Raw genomic sequence first — 20,555 nt, 5'->3', positions numbered from 1 at the left:
GGCATTAGCTGTAATCAGACTCGGGAAAATATACACAGAAGCAAACATTTATGGCATACAAAGATAGTTTCTGAGGGGATCACATGAACCAGAACTTAACATACTAGAAGACAGACTGTATGTATCAAGCATACAGTTAAGCCTGCACAATATATCGCAAATTTATCGTTATCGCAATATCTAGCTGTGCAATACTCATATCGCAAAAGATGGCAAAAATTGCAATAAATGGTTGCCTTAAATGTGCTAAAACAATCTTATGGCTGCTTGAAGTATTTAACGAATCAAATAAATCTATTTATGCATTTGACCAATCGGTTGGACGACTTCATGTTGTTAACCAATCAGATGGAGCCCTTTTAGGTTAGATGTTCGCCTCCTATTTAGATGCGGGTTAGCTCTTATTTAAATTAAGCAGTTGCAGTTAAATGGAAATTATGTTTTTGGTTGTTTTGCTATCTGTTCATGTATCGCAAGTGTTATAGTTATCGCAATATTATTTACTAATATCGCACATCGCAAATTTTCTTTATATCGTGCAGCCCTACATACAGTGTAGTGAATAGTGAATACTCTTTTATAGACCCTAAAATTAAAAAGTGCTTATATTAAACTGTGAAGTCTTAGAATGATGGCAATGAAAATGTGGATAAACATTTTTGTGATTCAAAGTCCCACTCAAATCATCAACAAAAATTCGGAGCAGTATTGAAGCTATCAAGTCGTACACTTTTGGGCCAAAAACCAGCTCGGACGAGGAATTCAAAGACGTACATGGACCTATTTGTTTACAAGTGGATGCAATACATATGGAGTGGAGCAGGGAGCTTATGACCCACTGATTGTAGCTTTTGTGTTACAAACAACATTTTTCATCCGCTCCTGATTCTCAATGAATTGAATAAAGAAATACTGAGAAATGCAAATTTGAGCTCACTTTTCTTTATATTTGTCCTTCATCATAAGAAAAATGCTACAAGTACGTGTCAAAACACCAAAAACACGAGTTTCTTTGGAGTGGGTCTTTAAGGAGGCTAACTAATCAATCTTGTCACCAATCTTTTAGACCACACTTGCATGATGCAGCAAGGTGCAGAAGCATATAAAGAAACAAACTCCATCTATGTAAAACATCCCAGGCCAATTAGGCTTCAGTGATGAGACAGGGTCCCCTCCAGATCTTGTTACTTTTGAAGTATCCTTTGACCGTCAAATATTTGAACGGCAAATGCAGAATTTGACAGATATCAGGAGGAAATCCCAGGAAGAGCTAAGGACCTTCTGATTATGGAGAAGTTTGTAGATGTCTGATGTTTCAACTGAGGTGCATTTGACCTTAGTAAGGTTTGGGTGGAAATGAGGAGCAAGAGGACAAGAGTATCTGAAATGCAGAATGACAGGGACGTAATGAATTTTGAGGAAGTGGATCTGAAAAATGAGGGGCTCAGAGAACACGTGGAGAAGGGTCACGGACAGCAGGGGTCTGGGAATTATGCAAGGCTAGGAGTGTGAGGGATGACAAGCACTAAAAAGATCAGAACGGTCCATATTTCATAGAATGAATGCAGATTTGGGGATCTTCCTCGCTGTGCGCCGAATCCTTCAGTTTGTGTGAATAAAGTTAAGAGGTCTTCAGAGACCCAGCTGATGGGAGGAGCCAGGTTTTAGGCTTATTTCTGTTTCTGATTCTCATTGTTTTAGACCCTCCCCATTTCAAATCACTGTCTGATTCCCTTCCTTCTTGTTGTCTTCACCTAGGCAACTCCATTGCTTCTCTATTGTACAAGTCAGTTTTTTCAGTCAAGCTTGGTGTCTTCACTGAAGTGTGAAGGTTTTCACTGTTTATGCCACATTCTCCTCTGAGCTGTAGTTTTTTTAAGTGTGAATTTTTACCCCTTTCATTTGTGTCTCTTTTGCGGGAGGGAGCCGGTTTAGCTCGTGCTGGTTTGCGGCGCCTTCTGTCCGTGAAACCAGGGTTCAAATACGGGCTGCTCCCTGTTCCCTTCTCTGCTTCTGTGTTGGTCCCAAGCCTGGTTGCTTTGAGAAGGTTGCGTCAGGAAGGCCATCCAACATTGCCAAGTTAACCATGCGACTTGTTCGCTGTGGCGACCCCTGATGGGAAAAGCCGAAAGAGACAGAGATTTGTGTCTCCTTTGCATGTTCTTCAAAACAACAACATAGGAATGTTTGATTTATTTGTTCTAAAAAACAATTTCTTCCTTATTAGACACAAAAAAAGTTTGTTGAAGGAGGAGAACTTTAAACGAGCTTTGTTTGGCAATGTTACTTGGGTAGTTTTAGGAGAAGATTTCAATTTGGGCAACTCTGACAACACGGTACAGGATAGATTTCCTTTCAGATCCTATCATGTTTTATTTGTTTGCATTGGTAGCTTTTTCTTAAAAGTTCTACACCTCTCTTGGATTGTGCTGCATTCTAAAATACTTTTTTTGTTTCCTAAAATAACTTTTTGCACTCATAATACTGGTTAATTCCTGGTTCAGGATGTGAGAAGATCAAGGCTTTAACTTTCTAGACTGAGGAAGGATAATCTCATCAAAATCTTCCTGGATTTGAAAATTACAACCTAAAAGAAGTAAAAAATTATTTTATACTTTTTTTTTTAATACAAAATGATGACAAGTCAAGAAAATATGCTATCTTTAAGTTCTTACTTTCAGAACTCAATTCAGTTTTGGGTCACAAACTGTAGGAAAAAAAAACAACATCAGCAGTTTTCTGACCCTTTTCATTATTTTTCCATATCTGAAAGTTGTGTGGATCCTTTTATTCCGTAAAGTCTTTTTTGTTCGTATTTAAACAGCTGAGGCTTAGCAGTAGCAAAAAATATATACTATCTAGAAAACTATGGACATTGTCCCCAAGCTAAGAAATTATATTGGGATGGCAATATTTTCTTGACAAGATTATTTTTCTTGCAAGACAAAAAGTTTGAGATCAGATCCAATCTTTGCTCTGCCACCCTTTACCAACCCTTTGTAGAAACAAAAGTTTTATATCTGGGATGTTTCGTAACCTACAGTCGCAATTTCAAATTTAAAGTGTTTCCTTTGAAGTTCAAAACTGCTTTTTTGTAACAACATCAAATTATCCAGTAATTCCTCTGGGAGCAAAGCAAAGATTGGATTAAAGGAAAACAGAAAAGTAGGTGTAATTAATCTGAGTAGAAAGGGAGTTTTTCCCTTCAAGTCATTAAGATGCACTAAAGCTTTATTTTGCCCTGTAATTTAGAATGGAAACATTTTGTTCTTGTTTGAATTTTTTTAATATGTTCACGCTCTGTTTAACATTTTATATACCTCCAAGGTCTGTACACGATCTAAACTACCTTTTATGCTGTGCCTCCACTCTGGAATACTGAAGCACAAGCTCAAAGCCCTGCAGTGTGCATGTTAAAAAAAAAGAAGCAGAAGCAGGCTTGCTTCATTTGTCCTGCAGCTTTGTGGGCACTGAAGATAAGAGAACATTTAAAAAGGTATTGTTAAAGGTTTGTTTTCATCTCAAGAATGTCACATGAGAAAGCAAATCCAAAAACCTACAAAAAGCAAGTGAGACCTTACAGAAGCGTTTAGGTAGGAGGAAGTGATACGATGCTGCATGTGGCATCGTATGCTGCACTGCAGAAAACCTCAGAACAGCATGACTTTTTATTTTTTACAGCAGTTGATGTTATATTAGTGCTGAAAGGATTTTAAAGGCCTTACATTTAGGGAGTTCTGTCTTACATCTTGTGTAAAATCCGCATCGGGAGTCTTCGATAGAGGGCCACATTTATTTTTTGTTGTTTTCTGTTGATGTTTTGCTGCGTACACAGAATTAAAATGATGTGTCTTGACTGAATTGTGTGAAGCTCTGCCTCTCTGTGCCCCTCATCTCTCATTAACTGCTCTCTGAAGTGGTTTTCCAATGTTGACAAAGATGTCAGGAAATAAGTAAAAAAATCATAATAATAATAAAAGCAGCCTTTAGCAGTAAAACAGTAACGCAGCCCTTTCATTGCCAAAGTCTGGGGGAAAATTCTAATGCATCAGTCTGACCTCGTGAGTACAGAGCTGCTCATCACTGAAGGTCCCCTCGACTGACTAGCTCTTACTTTACTTAAGTGACTCTCGACTTAGATGAGAAAAACATATGTGTGTGTGATATACCACCACAAAAACATCAGTGTTTCAACAAGGGCTAAGAGCCGCTTCATTTAAAGGCACGACGCAAAAATATTTCCACCAAAATCAAATCTTTTTCTCTTCAAGCACACATTTACCCAAAATGAGCCACATAATTAACAGCCAGAGGGGTGTTAAAATGCTGTTATTTTTTGTTTGTGCACGTTTTTATGCCAATGTGGCATAAAAGTGTGACAGTGAGTAAGGCTTACACCAATTTGCCCCCATTCCATCTTCCTGCATTTATTTCAAGCTCAGAAACATTTAGCCTTGTTTTCATTGTGTTTTGTTTTAGTCCGTCTAAGAATCCACTATACCTACAGGCTTAAACAGAAAAGTTTCAGTTTATTATATTGGTTTCCCTTAATTGTGCAGAAAGATTACCTGTTCAACCACTGGTTGCCATGGGAGCAAAAGGAAGAAGCACAATCCCCTCCTTGTATTTATTGACAGAATCACATCAGTGATGATGCTTAAGGACGTTTTGAGGTGTAGTGAGTTGGTTTATTTAATTTAGCTTGACTGTTCAATTTGACTTGTACATAATGTGTACTAATAGAAAATTATTTAAGTGTTGTTTTTTTTCTTTTTAAGGGGTGCATTATGACTCCTGGTTTGGTTATCTAACGTGTGCAAGAGATTTTACTTCCTTAATGGTGAAGTTCAATTGTCCCCTAACATGAGGCAAGCTATTTAAGGAGGCCTTCAGAAGTGGAGGGAAAGGTGTGCCCTTTGCACACCATAGTTGAAGTAAATAGAGAATTGTGATTCTTTGGGATGTGGAAGGAGTCAATTGCACCCCCCATGACTTTTTAAAGAAAAAAATGTAGATTTCATGTCAGATAAGGGTTTGAATATATATATTGAATATAGAACAGTCTGATATGGCTAGACAATTAAAGACAAAGAAGGCTGAGTTTTTTCTAATGTGAAGACAATGATTAGGCTATTTAAAATAAAGTGTGCAACTCCTTTGAACCAATACCACTGATTATTTTTCCCTTTTTATGAGTAGATCTGAAATCATTATTTGATTTGGCTCGCACTTCTTCACATAACCACTTGCTTTTCTTTTGTTTTCAATGATAATCCATCAGGTTATTGTAAAATCCCATCCGCATGTTAATCCTTTTTATGAAGATAAATTATTCAAAACAGTAGGTCATCTAGACTCCAACTGATTTTTTCCACATAAAGTCAGGTCCAGAGTAATCATGCTTTTATATAATTTTTCTGAAAAATGCAGAATAGTAGGATGAACAAGAGGACGCTGGCAATCGAGGTTTGGGTTAACCCTTCCTGTTTTTGTAAATGTCTCCAAATGCTGTTATTTCTCAGTTTGCTCTTCCAAGGAATTTTCCATCATTTCTTAAACAAGAAAAAGGAGGATAATTCATATCTCACTTTAACTATTTTCTTTAATAAACCGGAACAATTTTTCTTTTCAAAACTATCCCATTCGTCGACTTAAGTGAACGTCTAAATCTACTTCTCCCACACTTTCTCAGTTGTTGCCAGTTTTGGTGCGTACACCCTCAGAAAAGCAGGTAGTTGAAACTGCTGGGTATTATGACCGAGTGTTGCCCTGTCCCTGAACACGCCTCTTTGTCTGCTGTGGCCAGTCAGTGTGAGCTGCAGCCGTGAGCCTCATATACGGAATAATTTTCTGTCTGACTGACCCTTTTTCATGTAAATCAGCCTCTGTATTCGGAGATTGTTGTGAGCTCAGGCAGCAGTCATAAAATCAGTGACTGCTGGATAACACGCAGCCATTTCAGGCTAAATTTTACACTATTTGTTGTGTTTTGAATAGGAATTCAGCTGAAATAAATACAGAGAACACAGAATGTGGGAGAGAACGAGCATATGCTAAAGACCCTGTAAGCATTTTGTGCTTTCCTGTGAGTTGTAGATCTGAACCAATTTCTAATAAACTACGTTATTTCCTATAATATTTCAAGTATATCAGTGCAAGAATCAAATTTCTGTCAATCGTGACTAGATTTTATAGCTTTAGAATGGTGGGTCTGATCGTTTAAGCTAAGGCATAAAAGTATCTTTCTGAATGCCATGTGGCGTTCTGTTTTTCTGTAAATAAAGGATTTATTATTTTCTTAATGTTGCATGCAGGAGACATTTTCTTTTCCTGTAGGAAAATTCAAAACAAGAAAACAATTACCTGCTGTCTTTTGATTAAAGAAAAAGGCAGTCCTGCTGTTTGAAACAAAAAAAAAACAGACACTCAGGGGATTTTCTTTCAGAGGCTGCAGTCTTTTTCATTGTTTTAAATGCATTGAAGCTCTGTAAAGTTCATCGTGTGTTTGATGAATCTGCTCAAGGACAATATTAACAGCAATTGCAATAAAAGGTTGAGTGCGAAGCTTCATCCGTGCCTGACAGATCCCCACAGGAGTGTTTTTACACTGTCCTTTGTAACTGATGAGGCACTGATGCTCTGCGCTGTCGCTGTGAGCAAACTCCTCTGGGTAACCACGGCGAACATGGGGCGTCACTGACAGCTGACATTTACCCTGAAACGCCTGTCAGTCACACATATGACTTGTCAGATATAGACACCCACACACACATTTCAGTCCCTCGGCTGCTTTTTCTTTTATCAACCAACCGAACTCTCAGAATCTCTTCAGGGATCTCATTGACACTGTGAAGTTCCTCCTGAGCTGACAGCAGTTTTTTTTCATCCAGGTTGGGATTTTTCTCATCACAGATATCAGGGTTTGAGATCTTTTGAATTCACGGACCTTGGGTTAACACTCTGCCAGCTCTGTTGCAGAGGCAAGGCCTCACTGCTCTGTTTTTAAAGAAAGGAATTCTTCTGATATTATCAGTTTGATCACAGAGCTCCTGGATGCAGCTGAGTGTTTTTTTTTTTATCTCTCACCCCACTTTCTTTAATCATATTCGTGTTAAAAAAATGTCTGCTGTCTTATCACCAGGATTTTAGCCTGTGAACAAATCCCGGTGATGTAATCTCCCCCTGAATGGTCACCTTGCTCATGAAGCACTTTTGATCATTATTCCCCTGTAATACATTTTGTGCGGCCTCTCTTTTATAAAAAATAATTGATTTCCAGTCTTGTCAGCTCAGCAGGACAGTTTCCTTATCAACACTGGCAGGAGCACAAATACAGAAAGGTTGCTAAATAATGCAGGAGGCACGCCATTAATAAAAGAGACATGGGAGGCATCAGATTAATGGCTTGGTCATAATTTCTTTGAGGTCTTACCCAGCTAATACATGACTCCATCAGGCACAACAAGGTTGAAGTTCCTAACAGGCAATCATTCCAACCTGATAGGAGTGCATTCTCTGCTCATAGCTGAACTTGGCACTGCAGCAAGAAAGCGATAAAGTGGAGACCCCCGCCTCTAGTGGCAATATTTACTTCTGTGGGATAAAAGCACACGGGTCAGAGATGAATGTCCTGGCTTTCATGTGTGACTATTTTATTTTACTCGCCCGGTGAGGATTTATCGCCTTCCAGGGCGCCGCTTGACTCTCACTTCCAAAACAGTAAATGTTTGCAGCGACGAGGAAGTCATCGATAACGAGAATGTTGGCCAACAGGTAACTTGAAATGAGTTAGTATAACAGGCTCTCATCTCTTATAATTATATCTAAATGGTGTCTATTAAATAAAAGTTAGGTGTTTTATTTTATTTTATTTATTTGGAGTATTTTAAATGAAAATAGTGTTTTTAACATGTTCTTGTGGCATTTTTCCATCATGGAGAACAGAAAGAAATTTTTGATTAAAACTGCATTTCTGAATCTTTCTTTATTTGAATAAAACCTGTACGGCTGGATAGCTCCAATATTTTGTTGCACTGCTAATGTTAGGTTGGGGAAGTGAGGGGCTGTCAGCTAGTGGGAGAAAGTGTATAAACAAAGGGCTGATGGGAAATGAAGGGAGGCTTAAAATTTGATCAAGTTTTACCAAATTCTTCTCTAATTGTGTTTGTCTCTCCAAAGAAAATGTGTTTCTTGTGATCAAATGCAACTTTACATTTTGATGTCTTGGACTTAACTTTTTCCCTTTGACTGATATCAGCTCTTCCTTCTCTTTTCCGCTCTCATTTCGGCAGGAGGTCGAGGTCAGTTCCCTTCTATTTCTGTCTAATTCTCCTTCAGCTGCCTTTGTCCAATGACTACTTCATTTATGACTCATTTTCTCATCTTTTTGTGGGCCTTTATCTTTCCATCCATCAACTGTGACTCCCTCATTTTAATTAGGATTAATGTTCTCATAAAATAGGCAGAAAGGCAGAGCACTTAAAGGAACTGCTCTGCTGCAATATGTCTACCGTTCAGAGAGAAGGTGCACCTCCTGCTGGTTTTCATTCAGGACGGGAAGAAGGCATCGCATTTGTCTGCACCTGCTGTTGTTCACTCATCACACACTCATACACATTACACGTCACTGTGCGGTGATCATTTGAACTGCATTACATCTCCTCTGTAATGATACCCATATGTTATTCTATGTGAACTGCCATCAATAAAAAACTGCTTGCTCCTGCGTGGAGCCGCTAAGAGGCTGTTTGCTTTGTGTCCCTGCAGGATGATTATGTTCGGACCTGGGATGAAAATCAAAGCTCCAATGACAGTAAGTCAATTGAACTCACATTTTTTTTTTCAAGGTGGTTTCTTAAATAAAGTGGTGCTTTTTGGCATCTTTGTCTTTTTTGGGCACTTTTCATAGATCTGTGGAGAAAAGCTGGAGTTCAAATAGAGTTTTGACTAAAAGCTAGGATGGGTCTAAATAGGTTTATGGAAGTACGGTAATTTTGGACATCAATGAACTACACATTTAAAGGCCGTGTCCCACAGCCACTACATACATTTTGCACAATTTTCCACTTATGAAATTTCGGTCTTTCGTGATCTACATGATTCATAAGTGTTTATTGCCTTCGTCATTTGCCGATGTGTGCAGATGTCCGTTGGGGGTTTTGGACGACGGGTCTTTACGTGAATTCAGTTTTGAGCTGTTCAAAGCTCTTGGTGTGTTGAGAATACGCAGTATTCTATGTAGTATTTTACGTAGTTTATATACGATTACTATGTAAATCTTACGCAGTTGCACGTGATTTTTGCAAAATGCATACTCGAATTTGTGGTTTTTTTCACGTATGTCCTCGTATGTCTAACAAACTTTTCACGCATGTACCACAGATGTATAACTTTTATTTTGCGTATACGGCACACATACCGTGTTCAAATTACATAATTGACGCACAAATTTTGGGCCAGATTTGGCTTTTAAGTTGATTTGTGTTCTTTGCCTGGTTTATTGGACTTCTTCCTTCATTTAATGTAGTACATTTGTGATACATCTGTGAAAATGTCACATATAGACCAGAACTTTTGTCTCACTTTTTCCAGTTATATTCATGTACGACTAATTTTCATTCGTCCGATATGCGCAAAATGTACGCAGTGGCTGTATGACAGACATGGCCTTTACCTACAATGCAGAGTCAGATTCTAAGTTGTGAGTAAAACCATCAGGCAGGACTGGGTGTGGTTTGTGCTTCTTTTTTCTGGCAGCTTTTCACTCTGTTGCCAACAAACAGGTTGATTGTTTTTATTGCTAGAGTGGATTCGATTTTCTTGCCCCCAGGAGGAGCTAAACATTTGTCTTAACCCTCTGCTTCGTCCCTTTTCCCCTCCGTCTCCAGTCGAGCTGGAGCTGCTGAGGTCTCCACCTCCACTCCTGCTGCGACTGCAGCTTTAATTGTGTCTGTGCCAGATGAAGTCATGAGACATGTCCTCAACTATTGTGGCTTGATTTGCTGCTTAAATTAAGTCTGCCGAGTGGCAAAGTACATTAGTGCAATTTCAAAAGGCTTAATGAAGGACAAATTATGGTTTACAATGAAAGGGTAAAAGCATGAGAAAAGGAGAGCTTAAACGCTTTGATTTAGCGTTAATCGACTCACTTTACTGTAGCCCCATGCCAAGATTCATTTAGCTGGTGGGGGGCTACCTTTCTGAAAAAGCTAATGCCATTTAAATCTCAACAGATTTGAGATGTTCCTTGCTCCCATTGCTTAATAGTTTACCTGTAAGAACAGTGTTGGCCTGCCTGAACTGTTGAAACGTAAGCAATCAGTCTGATATAGTAACTGAGTGTCATAATGTAAACTATTACATGTCAAAAAAAAAACTTATGTGAACTGTGAAACCACCACAGCCAATGTACAAAGAATTCAACAGTTTGCAAATTAACATGATAAACTTTGTGGGCAGAATTGCTTTCTGCAAAAATATATGCTTAAAGGTTTTGATTTTTGCCTTTAAGGATTTCTCAGAAGGAGTACAGCAATTTTAATTTGAGACTTTTTGACTGCAAATTTTAGTGTAGCAAAGAGTAACAAAGAGCTTTTCAAATTCAAAACTGCTGGTTTCAAAGCAAGTTTCCTCATTTTAAAGTTATCTAACATTGATAGTTTTCTGTTATGCAAAACCTGACCTTAACAGTGGATGAATAAATCCTTATTTTCATAGAAAAAAAATGGTAAAAAGAGGTCTGTTTTACTGTTTTTTTTATTACATTGCAAAAACAGGCTCCTCAGAGCTAAGTCAAACATTCTTTCCCATTGGCACATTTCTTTTTAATAAGTAAAAAAGCAAAAACAATTTTTTTTATCAAGAATCTTTATTTTAATTGTTTTCTACAATTATTTACCCTTTTTTAATCAAGTAATGGCTATTGACAAACACTCTTATTAGACACAACCATTGATTTGCTGAATCACCAAATATGGATTTTTCCTTTCCAGTATTGGAGATCGACCAAGTATTCTGAAGCTTTGCATGAAACCTAATCATTATCAATAAAAGTTTCTGTTGATGTGTGAGAAAAGTAATCAGTGCTTTCATTTGATTGAGTTTAAAGCCTTTAATCTGTCTTTTTCTCCTTCCTTCCTTTCAACATGAACGTTCTATCTGCTATCATTGATCTCCCAGCCTCTATGAGTGGCCTAATGAAGCAGAGGAGGTAAAAAGAGAAGATTTGTCCCTCTGAGACACCACTAAATCAGTGTGATGTCTTTATTCCACAGCTCGGAGCCTGCAGGCTTCATTTCTCAGCCAGGCAGCCCACACCGCTGCAGTGCTGTGCAGAGGCAGACAGGGCTTTAGAACTGTCAACACTTCTAACACAGTGTTAGGGAGTCAACGCCAACAACAACACGCGATCTAAATTTGCATTCAGGCGGTGTAATGGCTGACTCCACTTAAGTCAGTCTGTGCGAAGTGAGGGAGAGGTCAAGGTAATTTGCAGTTGATTTCTGTAGTCGATTCATCAATCTGGCTGCTGATTGAATCAGCAAGCTCTTAAGACAGCAAACACTGCAGGCAAACACTTGTAATTTGGACTTGTAAGTGAAAATGAGTGTCCATGCACGGCCTCCGTCACAATGCTCTCAAAAGGCCTGCACCTTCTGCGCTCAGTTGTGTACATTGTGTGTACATCTCCAAGGCAGCCAGAAAAGCCAGGTGAATGGTGGGTAAAGATTTCTAGTGAAATCTCTGCTTCCAGATCAATGGCAGACAGCCAGGAGATAGGAGGACACGCTGAGGTTTAGGGTTTAAAGCCTCTTGAGGCTGTTCATTGATATTGTTGGTTGGGTTGCTACCACCAAAGTACTGGATTCCCAGCTTAAGGGGATTCAGCAGATCTGCTGCCTCTGTTGTTAAACTGCTGCACTCTTAATAGTTTGTTTGTACAAATGTTTTTGTTGTTTCTGCGGCATTCAATTATGCAATGGTGGTCAGCCTCCATTAACTAAATGGTTAATGGCATTTATAGTTAGTAGTAGTACCTTCTTAGAAGGCCCAATGTGCTTTACAGTCACAGTCCCATTTGCCCACATTTACACACTGATGGCAGTTCTGCTGCCTTACACTGGCGCCAACCTGTAACCACCAGGAGCAATGTATCTTGCCCAAAGACACTTTGACACATGGGCAGGAAGGGCGGTAACAGAATCTGCAGTCTTCCAATCAGGGGGGTCAACCGCTCTACCTCTGCACCACGACTGTGTAAGATCTGGCATAGGTGTAGCTTCTCTTGTCACTTCTTTTTGCAAATTTGTTCAGCATTTCACTCTCCAAAGTGGGTGTTTTTCCACCCTAATTATTAATTTGTGTCATATTTGATCATTAAAAACATTTTAATTCAAACAATTTTTGTGTCATGTTTTAGAGATCCTGTGCATTAATCTCCCCATTGTGGGATCAATAACGTTTTTTTTCTATTCTCTTCTATGATAAATTCTTCACTCATGGGTTTGTGTAGTTATTATTTTAAATTATATTTTATATTGTTGATTTACAGATTTTCATATGATCATATTAGTAGTTACATTCTATACAAGCCTGAATTCTTTGCTACCTGGAAGTCCAGATAGCTCCGATGACTTTGAAGAGTGAGTGTATAAATAGAAGATAAGAGGGGTGATGATGAGGATGTGGCCTGAGCTCTGCATCCGTTATCCTGGTTTTGCAGGGATAAACCTCATGCAAATCTGGATTGGATTAAATTGAAGCCCTGGCGGGCCTAATTAGGAGAGGTCTACCGCTGCAGGCATTAGTTTAATACCAGAGAAAGAGTTTGAATATTTTTTTTTAAAAAACGAAAGCAGGTGGCCAGTGCTGCAGGGAGTTTATGGAGAAGATATTTATGAAATGTTGAGCATACAGAACATGGTATTTGTTTGCCATGAGGATGTCAATTCTGGAAGACGAAGGAATGCTGAAGAAATTCTTCCCATTTGAAGAGAGGAATTCGTTTAAAGAAAAGAAGTGTTCTCAAAAGCAGCAGATTGAGCTGCAAATCTTAGTCAGCCCAGAAATGATTCCCAGACCACAGAGAGCCTGTTGCTATGGGAACGTCATCATCGCAGGCACTGCTTTAATCCGTGGAAGCTTGTTAAGTTAACATGAGGCTCCGGCAGCCACCTTATGCTTCTCTACTCACAACACAACACTGTGCCAGCATTGTAGCCATTCTCTACAGATAAGATTTCTTCACACTCGTTTTTGGGGGGATTTTTTGCTGTTTGGAGGCGGGATTATCCACTGCTTCTTTTCATTTCTTTGGCAAAGCTGCGAGCTAAATTCATTCCAGGCTATAGTTTTTGTTCTTTACCTACTTTGCTGCGTCTCCTCCTTCTAGAAACAGTTATTATTCCAGACTTTAAGCAGTGCTTGTCCCTGATTTTTCTGTGCATTAGACGGAAACAGCCAAATATTTAACCTGAAGGCAAAAGAAAGGCACCAAAGAAAGAGGCTAAAAATGAGAAGGAGCACAAAAACGAGAGGTGTTTGTTACACACGATGTTCAGATATGAGGCAACCAAGGATACTGCTGACATTCTAAAAGGGTGAGGAGTCTCCATTTGGGCGTTCCTGCATCCGAGAAACCGTTTCTGCAGCAGAGGCAGTCAGTTGCAGGCCCCTGACCCTGAAAGTACTCTATTGTTTTGGATTTGCCCCCTTAAACCAGATATCTGGCAGTTTGCTTCACTAATCCTGTGAAATCTGCAACATTAATGTATTCATCAGCTGAAAAAAAAAGACAAGATATGGGATGCTAAGCCCGCCTGCTTAACGATTATAGCGCCATAAAGCAGGATGCCGTAAGAGCAAGAGCTGAATGAAAGCATGATTTATAAGCAGCTCTGTCACACGGACAAAAACCTGCAGTTGAGCCATGTGCTGATGGATAGAGTAGGCGAATAAAAAGTCTGCAACAGTGACGAGAATGAAGGCGACATCCAAAGGAAACTCCAGCAGTTGTGCTCAGACCAGACAGCTGTGACATATGAGTGTGTGTGAAGGGCCGACGCAGGGGTTAGCCGCCACAAGAGAGTATGATGGATGAGGCAGAGTGAGGGAGCAATCCTGGATTTAACCTAGATTATTGGAGGCATTTGTCTAAACAAGTCAGCTAAAATAGAGTTTATTACGTTAAACAAATCTTGTGAAAAAACAGACTTCATACCCAACAATTGATGCAAAGGTTATTTTTCTCAGCAGTTGGTTAGTGTGGCAAAGGCCAATTCAAACCAAACAGTTTACATATTTTGATCAAAATATCTCCAGCTTTCATATTAGCTGCTGAGATCGGATCAGTATTAGTGTGACCAGTTGCATCGTTGAGGGATGTCGGCACTGTTCTCACAACAGCAAAACAATAAGAGCTGTTCTCTCTTATTGCACTGCTGTGTGAGAGCAGAACAATAGGAGGTGATTTACGGCAATAAGAGCTCACTTTAGGCCTCTCATGATGTGGACATAAGTTGCTGCTGCTGTTTTCTGCTCCCCTGTTTTCATCTTCTGTCAAAACTCAACAGCATCCTTCAGTGCTGACACTGTACTAAATCAAATGTTGAAATCACTTTTTCTATGGTTTTTGTTGACTGTAAAAATGGCTCTCATTAGATGATGATGTATTGTTGTAAAAATGTGTTCAAACTATTGAGATACTCTCTGATGCAGAAATTGATCTATAATGTGTCTTGGTGAATAGAAAGATGAATTAGATGATGAATTTGTTATGAGAAATTTGCAATTTTTAAAAAGTAGAGAAAGCATCTGCAACTTAGAGCACATTTGGAATCAAGTTTATCAATGAATTACATAGTACGTAAAGTGCAATTTGACTAAATGTGACCATTTAAACTATTTAATCTGGTCTACCAAGATGGAATAAATTCATAATCCTGATTAATGTTTGTCTTGTAATTCTGCTGTCTACAAATAAATTGACCTTTGCTTAGATGCAGGTATAAGTTATTTTGCATTCATGTGATGTTGGAAGATTTGTTATTTTTCTGACGTTTTTCAAGTCAGATAGGCATTTTTCCAATCATTCCAATACCACATGAATGCAGCATTTCACTAAGTTAGCATTATTTGCATCATTTGACACTAAAATGAGAATCAAAGTCAGCTTTAAAATAAAAACTAAAAAGTGTTTAGCTTTAAAATATATATATCACTTTTCATTCAAAATTAAAGCATGTTTTCATCCAGATTCCATATTTTCTTTTTCTAATGATCTGGATTACCACAACCCTCCACAGCATGCATCAGCCCTTTGGTTTGGCCCTTCTGTCAAATTTCCCTTTGAGGCCCACGAGTCAAAAACTTTGCCTACCCCTAGGTTTTAGACTTTACAGACATACGGATTTTGTATTTTCAACCCAGTTTAATCACACAAAAGAACTTGTTTTCATGAAGACTGCTTCAATGATACAATGTTTGTAGAGTGTTTAGAATCAAGTTTGGAATTAAGTTTTTAAAATTTTTGATAATCAAGATGTTTATATTACATTACTATTGGCGTGTTTTCTTTGCTGCATGCTTACCCAAGAAATTACGGATGAAGAAAATCATCCAGATGTTGGTGAAAATATCCCAAATATAAGAGGTAGCTCATGTGCAGCATCTGTTTGCACTTGGTGTGTCTTTCCTCAACCGCTCTGCGTGTCAGTGCATCTCAGCTGCAAGTTACACTCCAAACACATACGCTGAAGCTGCTAATTATCCCAAAGATGTTTAGTCACATACAAAACACCAAAAACTAACCCATTATGCTTCATTCTGTTTTTTGTTTTTTATTTAAAGTCCCATTCAAATATTTTTTTCTCCTTTATTGATCAAATAATGCTTCAAGAAGCGACATACACACAAGCAGAGGGTAAATCAAAACTGACCAATGCGCTAAGAAAAAATGGAACCAGTTGGGATTCTGCAATGTGGACTAATTTAGTTTTTTCTCCCAGATGTAGACACCACCAAGGACCCTTGTCAAAAGGTTAAGTGCAGCCGACACAAGGTGTGTATTGCCCAGGGCTACCAGAGAGCTGTGTGTGTCAATCGTAAGAAGCTTGAACACAGGTGAGTGTTTGTGGCCCATGAGCAAGAACTGACTAACTCCTCAAACACACAGATAAAAAGAAATGCTCCTCATGTAGACTCACCCGGTCAACTCATGTAGTTTACAGGCGGTGCATGGATGTGTTTTGCTCCAAGCCAGTCTGGGAATAGAAAAACCTTTTTTGTGCATCGGTGCAATTCAACTTCCCGCTGTTTAATGATAAGCTAATACATTCAGACAGCATGGAGGAGGCTGTTTGCGTCATGCTCCCATGCTTAGGTTGAACCTGCTGCGTCTGAGTTACCACTGCAGTGGCTGTCCCAGCTGGACAAAGTGAGCTGAAGGGTTTGCGTCTCTGCTGTCTCACAGACTGAAGCAGCCTGCCCTCCGCTCTCCTGATGGAAACTGTCAGCCCTGTCCCATCTCCTCCACCGGGCCTGTGTGCGGATCAGACGGTCACAACTATGCTTCAAAGGTATAGCAACACAAGTAAATCTGTAAAAATCCTTATGTAAAAGAAGCAATACATTTAGAACTGGATACAAAGTGTTGCAGTTTTGCAGGAAGAAACTGCAAATGCTTCCACGCTTATTTTTGGGTCATTTTTGTCCGATTTTCCTTTTCCTGATGCATCAAACCTTTTTTAGAAGCAGACTGTTCTAGACTGCAGTGAAGCATAAGCACGCATTCATAAGTCATGTAGAGTTTTGGTCTTTTTTACTGAGACAGCAGCAGACCTCCCATGAAATGTGCTGCATTTATGGCATAAAAACAGTAAAAATAACATTTCCAGACATGCCTCTGCATCAAAAATACCTTTTTTTCCTTTCAACAGTGTCATGATCCTTTAAAACTTGGCTTGTACCTGAAGTCCCATTTTCCCAACTGCAACCTGAAGCAATTTAACTTATCTGACAACAAACATTATTCCTATTTTTTATCATCTGAGGTAACTCCTGCCTAGAAAAGTGACATTTATTTGTGCAGTTGCTTTTTTAACTTACATTTTATGTAATCCATTCTGATTGTCTGGCTTTTTTTTTGTTTTTTTACGCTCTGTCAAACTATAACTGTAAACAGGTACAGAAGCGGATGATTATTTTACAGTATTGAAATTGATTGACATCAGCCTCAGTGGTAATGCTGTGAACATTATGTAAATATTTTTGTTGATTCAGCATCACATAAACTGATTAAATAACAATTTATATTTAAAGTAAGAAAACATAAATAGATTTTTAAAATAAGTATTGTGACAAAAATTGCATGCATACTGCAGGGACACTTTTCTTACTCTGGGCTTAATGGTGTGTGGAGACTCCCAAGGGAAAAATGGAGACAAAGAGCTGTGATATGTGACCTCAGAGGGACCAATTGGTGGCTTGTGGTGACAGAGTCCTATGTGTTTATTGATTAATGCTTCATCTTTTGGATTTCTGTTCCTGACCTTGTTTGTGAGCAAAGGTTTGGTAGATGCGTTTTAAAATACGTCTCAGATTTGAATCAAGCCTTCCAGTTGCCTCATGAATATTTGATCTGTGTTTGGGCAATAACTCATTTCACCTCACCTTTGTGTCCCCTTGTCGGGGATGCCGGTGGGTTTTTGTGTGTGCGTTTCAGTGCAAGCTGGAGCAGCAGGCGTGCCTTACAGGGAAGGACCTCACCCTGAAGTGTTCAGGTCTGTGTCCTTGTCCAACGGCTGCTCCTACGTCCAAGGAAGGCAAACATGGTTAGATCTGATTCCTCTTTTTTCCTCTCACTTGCACAATCCATACAAATAACTGCAATGGAACAAATTGTTGCAACAGCTGTAACACTGGTTTACACAGAGGGCTGCACTGGACAGGATCTGTCTGATCTCGGCGAGCGTCTGAGGGATTGGTTCCAGCTTCTGCAGAGCAATGCTAAGCAGAATAACAGTAAGGCTGGGGCCAGATCCAGCACCACATCAGGTTAGGATTCATCCTGGGCTGTGTTTTAAGGTCTAATAGACAAGATTTTTAAAAATGCTTCTGCTGCTTCTGCAAAGAAAAAATAATTCAAAGTCCTCTGTTTAGACCTTTAATGCTTTATTTGTCCTTATCTGTGCAGATTACATAAGAATATTAGCAGATTATGGATGCATGGGTAGATATGCAGCCCTATAAAGTACTTTATGGAGAACTCACCACTGCTTCTTTGCTCCTAATTGAATCATTGCTTATTCTCTTAACTTTTTATTCCTTTTCAAAGTTAAACGTGATTGGGAAAATAAAAGAACAAATTAAATAAAAAGGCTGAATAGCAATATAAAGAAAAATTTCAATCAAATGGATGAAGTCCCGGAACAGTATTACCAAACCACTATGCATCTATATCAAATGCATAGTTAAATTACACTGGTATAAAATATATCATGTTTCAGGTATTTATTAAAAGGAAACATTTGCTTTATTTATTTACTGTGCTTATTATTTTATTCATTATTTGTTCTCAAGACAGAGATTTTCTTACAGGAAATGCGTAAGTTATTGTCCCTTAAAACTTAAACTGTCTTTTAGTTTAACCTAAAATTAAAAAACAAAAAGTTTTTTTATTTTTTTGCAATCTCTGACATTCAAAGAAACAATTAGACTTTTTTTCAAATCAAGTTTAAAAGAATTCTTCATAAAGACTTCAAGTTAACATTAAAATATTTTTGGATGAACATTTTGGAAACATACAAAACCTAAATAAACCTTCTGAAGTTTTGAAAAGCAGAATCAAGTTCCCAATATTTTAATTAAAACACAATTTGTTAGAGTTTTTTTATTCATATTTTTAAGTGATGATAAGATGCTTTTTTGCTCTAAAAAGTCAGCTGCGTATTCAGTAAATAAATTCCCTCTGATATTTTCCAGCATGCTAACTCAGGCATGATTTTAATTTTCATTTGTGCGGCTACCTCCTGATGTTGATGCTTATTGTGTTTGTCTTGGCAGTGCTGGACAGGAGCCTGGTGGCCAGCTGTAAGGACTCCATAGGCTGGATGTTCTCCAAGCTGGACACGAATAATGACCTGTATTTGGATCAGGCCGAGCTGGCTGCCATCAACCTGGACAAGTATGAGATCTGCATTCGGCCCTTTTTCAACTCCTGCGACTCGTACAGGGATGGCAAGGTCTCCACAGCGGAATGGTGCCTCTGCTTCTGGCGAGAAAGTGGGTGTAGTGTGAGGGTTGCATCGACATATTCTCATGTTCCAACAGATGTTTTCTTTTTCTTTCTTTTTTTTTCCTTTTTGAGGGGGGGCACTTAAATTTCCAGGTCCTCTGGGCTTCCCGTGTCCGTTCTAGTCAATCATTTATCTTTCTATTCAGCCTCCTGTCATTTGATGTGGTGAAGTGGTCATTCATATGCATAGAAAACATCCTTGTGATATCTGCCGGCCAGATTCTCCGCCTGAGATAAACCCCAGGCCTTTTTCCACAGCGAAACAAATCGACAACATCTCTTGTTATTCACTCAAACCAAGCAAAGACGGCATTGCTGTGATGAAATGCCTCCAGAGGATTCTGGACCTTAATGCAATGATTTGCACTAAACTGCCAAATTCCTGCTGATCTGAAGTGCTTGCTTTACTGTTTTTTGCCATCTTGTATTATTTTTATTTACACATCTTCATTTGAATATAAAATTGACCTCGAGATCCAGAGCATTCCAGAAAGTATGTTAAAACTTAGACTGAAAATATTGAATAAATAGTGTGAGATATTTAAATGCACTTTTTTTCTGACAAAAATACATCAAATTTAAAAACAAAAAAAAGATAGATTACAACAATCTTTGATTATGTTGACAATTTGCAAACTTTTTTTTTTTTTTTTTAAAGAACCACCGTGCCTGGCTGAACTGGAGAGGATCCAGGTCTTGGATGGTGGAAAGAGAAAGTTTGGTAAGTATTCATTTTATAAATTGTAACCATGGTTTTGTTTTTTCCACATGTCATGAGAATGTGGGCACGAGTGTCCGTTCCCACTGCAGATTTGGCTGCATGACTGTGCTCTGAGTCAATACTGTCCAAGGACACAGAACAGAAAATAGTGGGATGGGGGGTGGGGGGTGGCTGTCACTAAGAGACTCTCAGATGTTCCCATGAAAGATTGGATAGTTGTTCACTCTTAGTCTCATCCTTCTCTTCTCTACACAGTATTTTAACCTTCTAACACACTCAGCTTTATCTACAATAAATGCAAGTGACAGCTTAGATATTATTTTAACCCCCCAAAAAACCTAATATATTTGTTTTGTTTTCCTCTTTGATGTATAAGAGAACAGGACCAAGCAAGTGTGACATCACCCATAGAAAATGATTTACTTCTGGCTCTAAGGAAAATAGGTCAATTCAGTTGCCATTATTTAACAAGACAGACTTTGTCATGTTGGAACCAGACGGCGTCAGTAAGCAGTGACCAGTCCAAGTCAACTCTCTCCAATC

General features: G+C 38.7%; 1 protein-coding gene across 2 annotated transcripts in view; it reads left to right on the top strand.

The window, feature by feature from the left end:
* The window catches only part of LOC101155377 (testican-2), a 29,214-nt gene that overhangs the window by 5,291 nt on the left and 3,368 nt on the right, over nucleotides 1–20,555 (top strand). Inside the window, exons 2-9 of one of the 2 annotated variants that reach the window (XM_004077111.4) lie at nucleotides 8,292–8,300; nucleotides 8,767–8,812; nucleotides 16,005–16,119; nucleotides 16,469–16,574; nucleotides 17,720–17,828; nucleotides 17,929–18,051; nucleotides 19,060–19,278; nucleotides 19,950–20,012. In XM_004077111.4, the coding sequence (XP_004077159.1) occupies nucleotides 8,292–8,300; nucleotides 8,767–8,812; nucleotides 16,005–16,119; nucleotides 16,469–16,574; nucleotides 17,720–17,828; nucleotides 17,929–18,051; nucleotides 19,060–19,278; nucleotides 19,950–20,012 (790 nt within the window). The remainder of the gene's footprint in view (nucleotides 1–8,291; nucleotides 8,301–8,766; nucleotides 8,813–16,004; nucleotides 16,120–16,468; nucleotides 16,575–17,719; nucleotides 17,829–17,928; nucleotides 18,052–19,059; nucleotides 19,279–19,949; nucleotides 20,013–20,555) is intronic. The other variant, XM_004077112.4, reaches the window with a different exon arrangement.

Source organism: Oryzias latipes, chromosome 15, assembly GCF_002234675.1.
Source record: "Oryzias latipes chromosome 15, ASM223467v1".
NCBI classification, from domain to species: domain Eukaryota; kingdom Metazoa; phylum Chordata; class Actinopteri; order Beloniformes; family Adrianichthyidae; genus Oryzias; species Oryzias latipes.
Note: the sequence above shows the minus strand (reverse complement) of the source record. Positions and strands in the feature narration are given on the sequence as shown.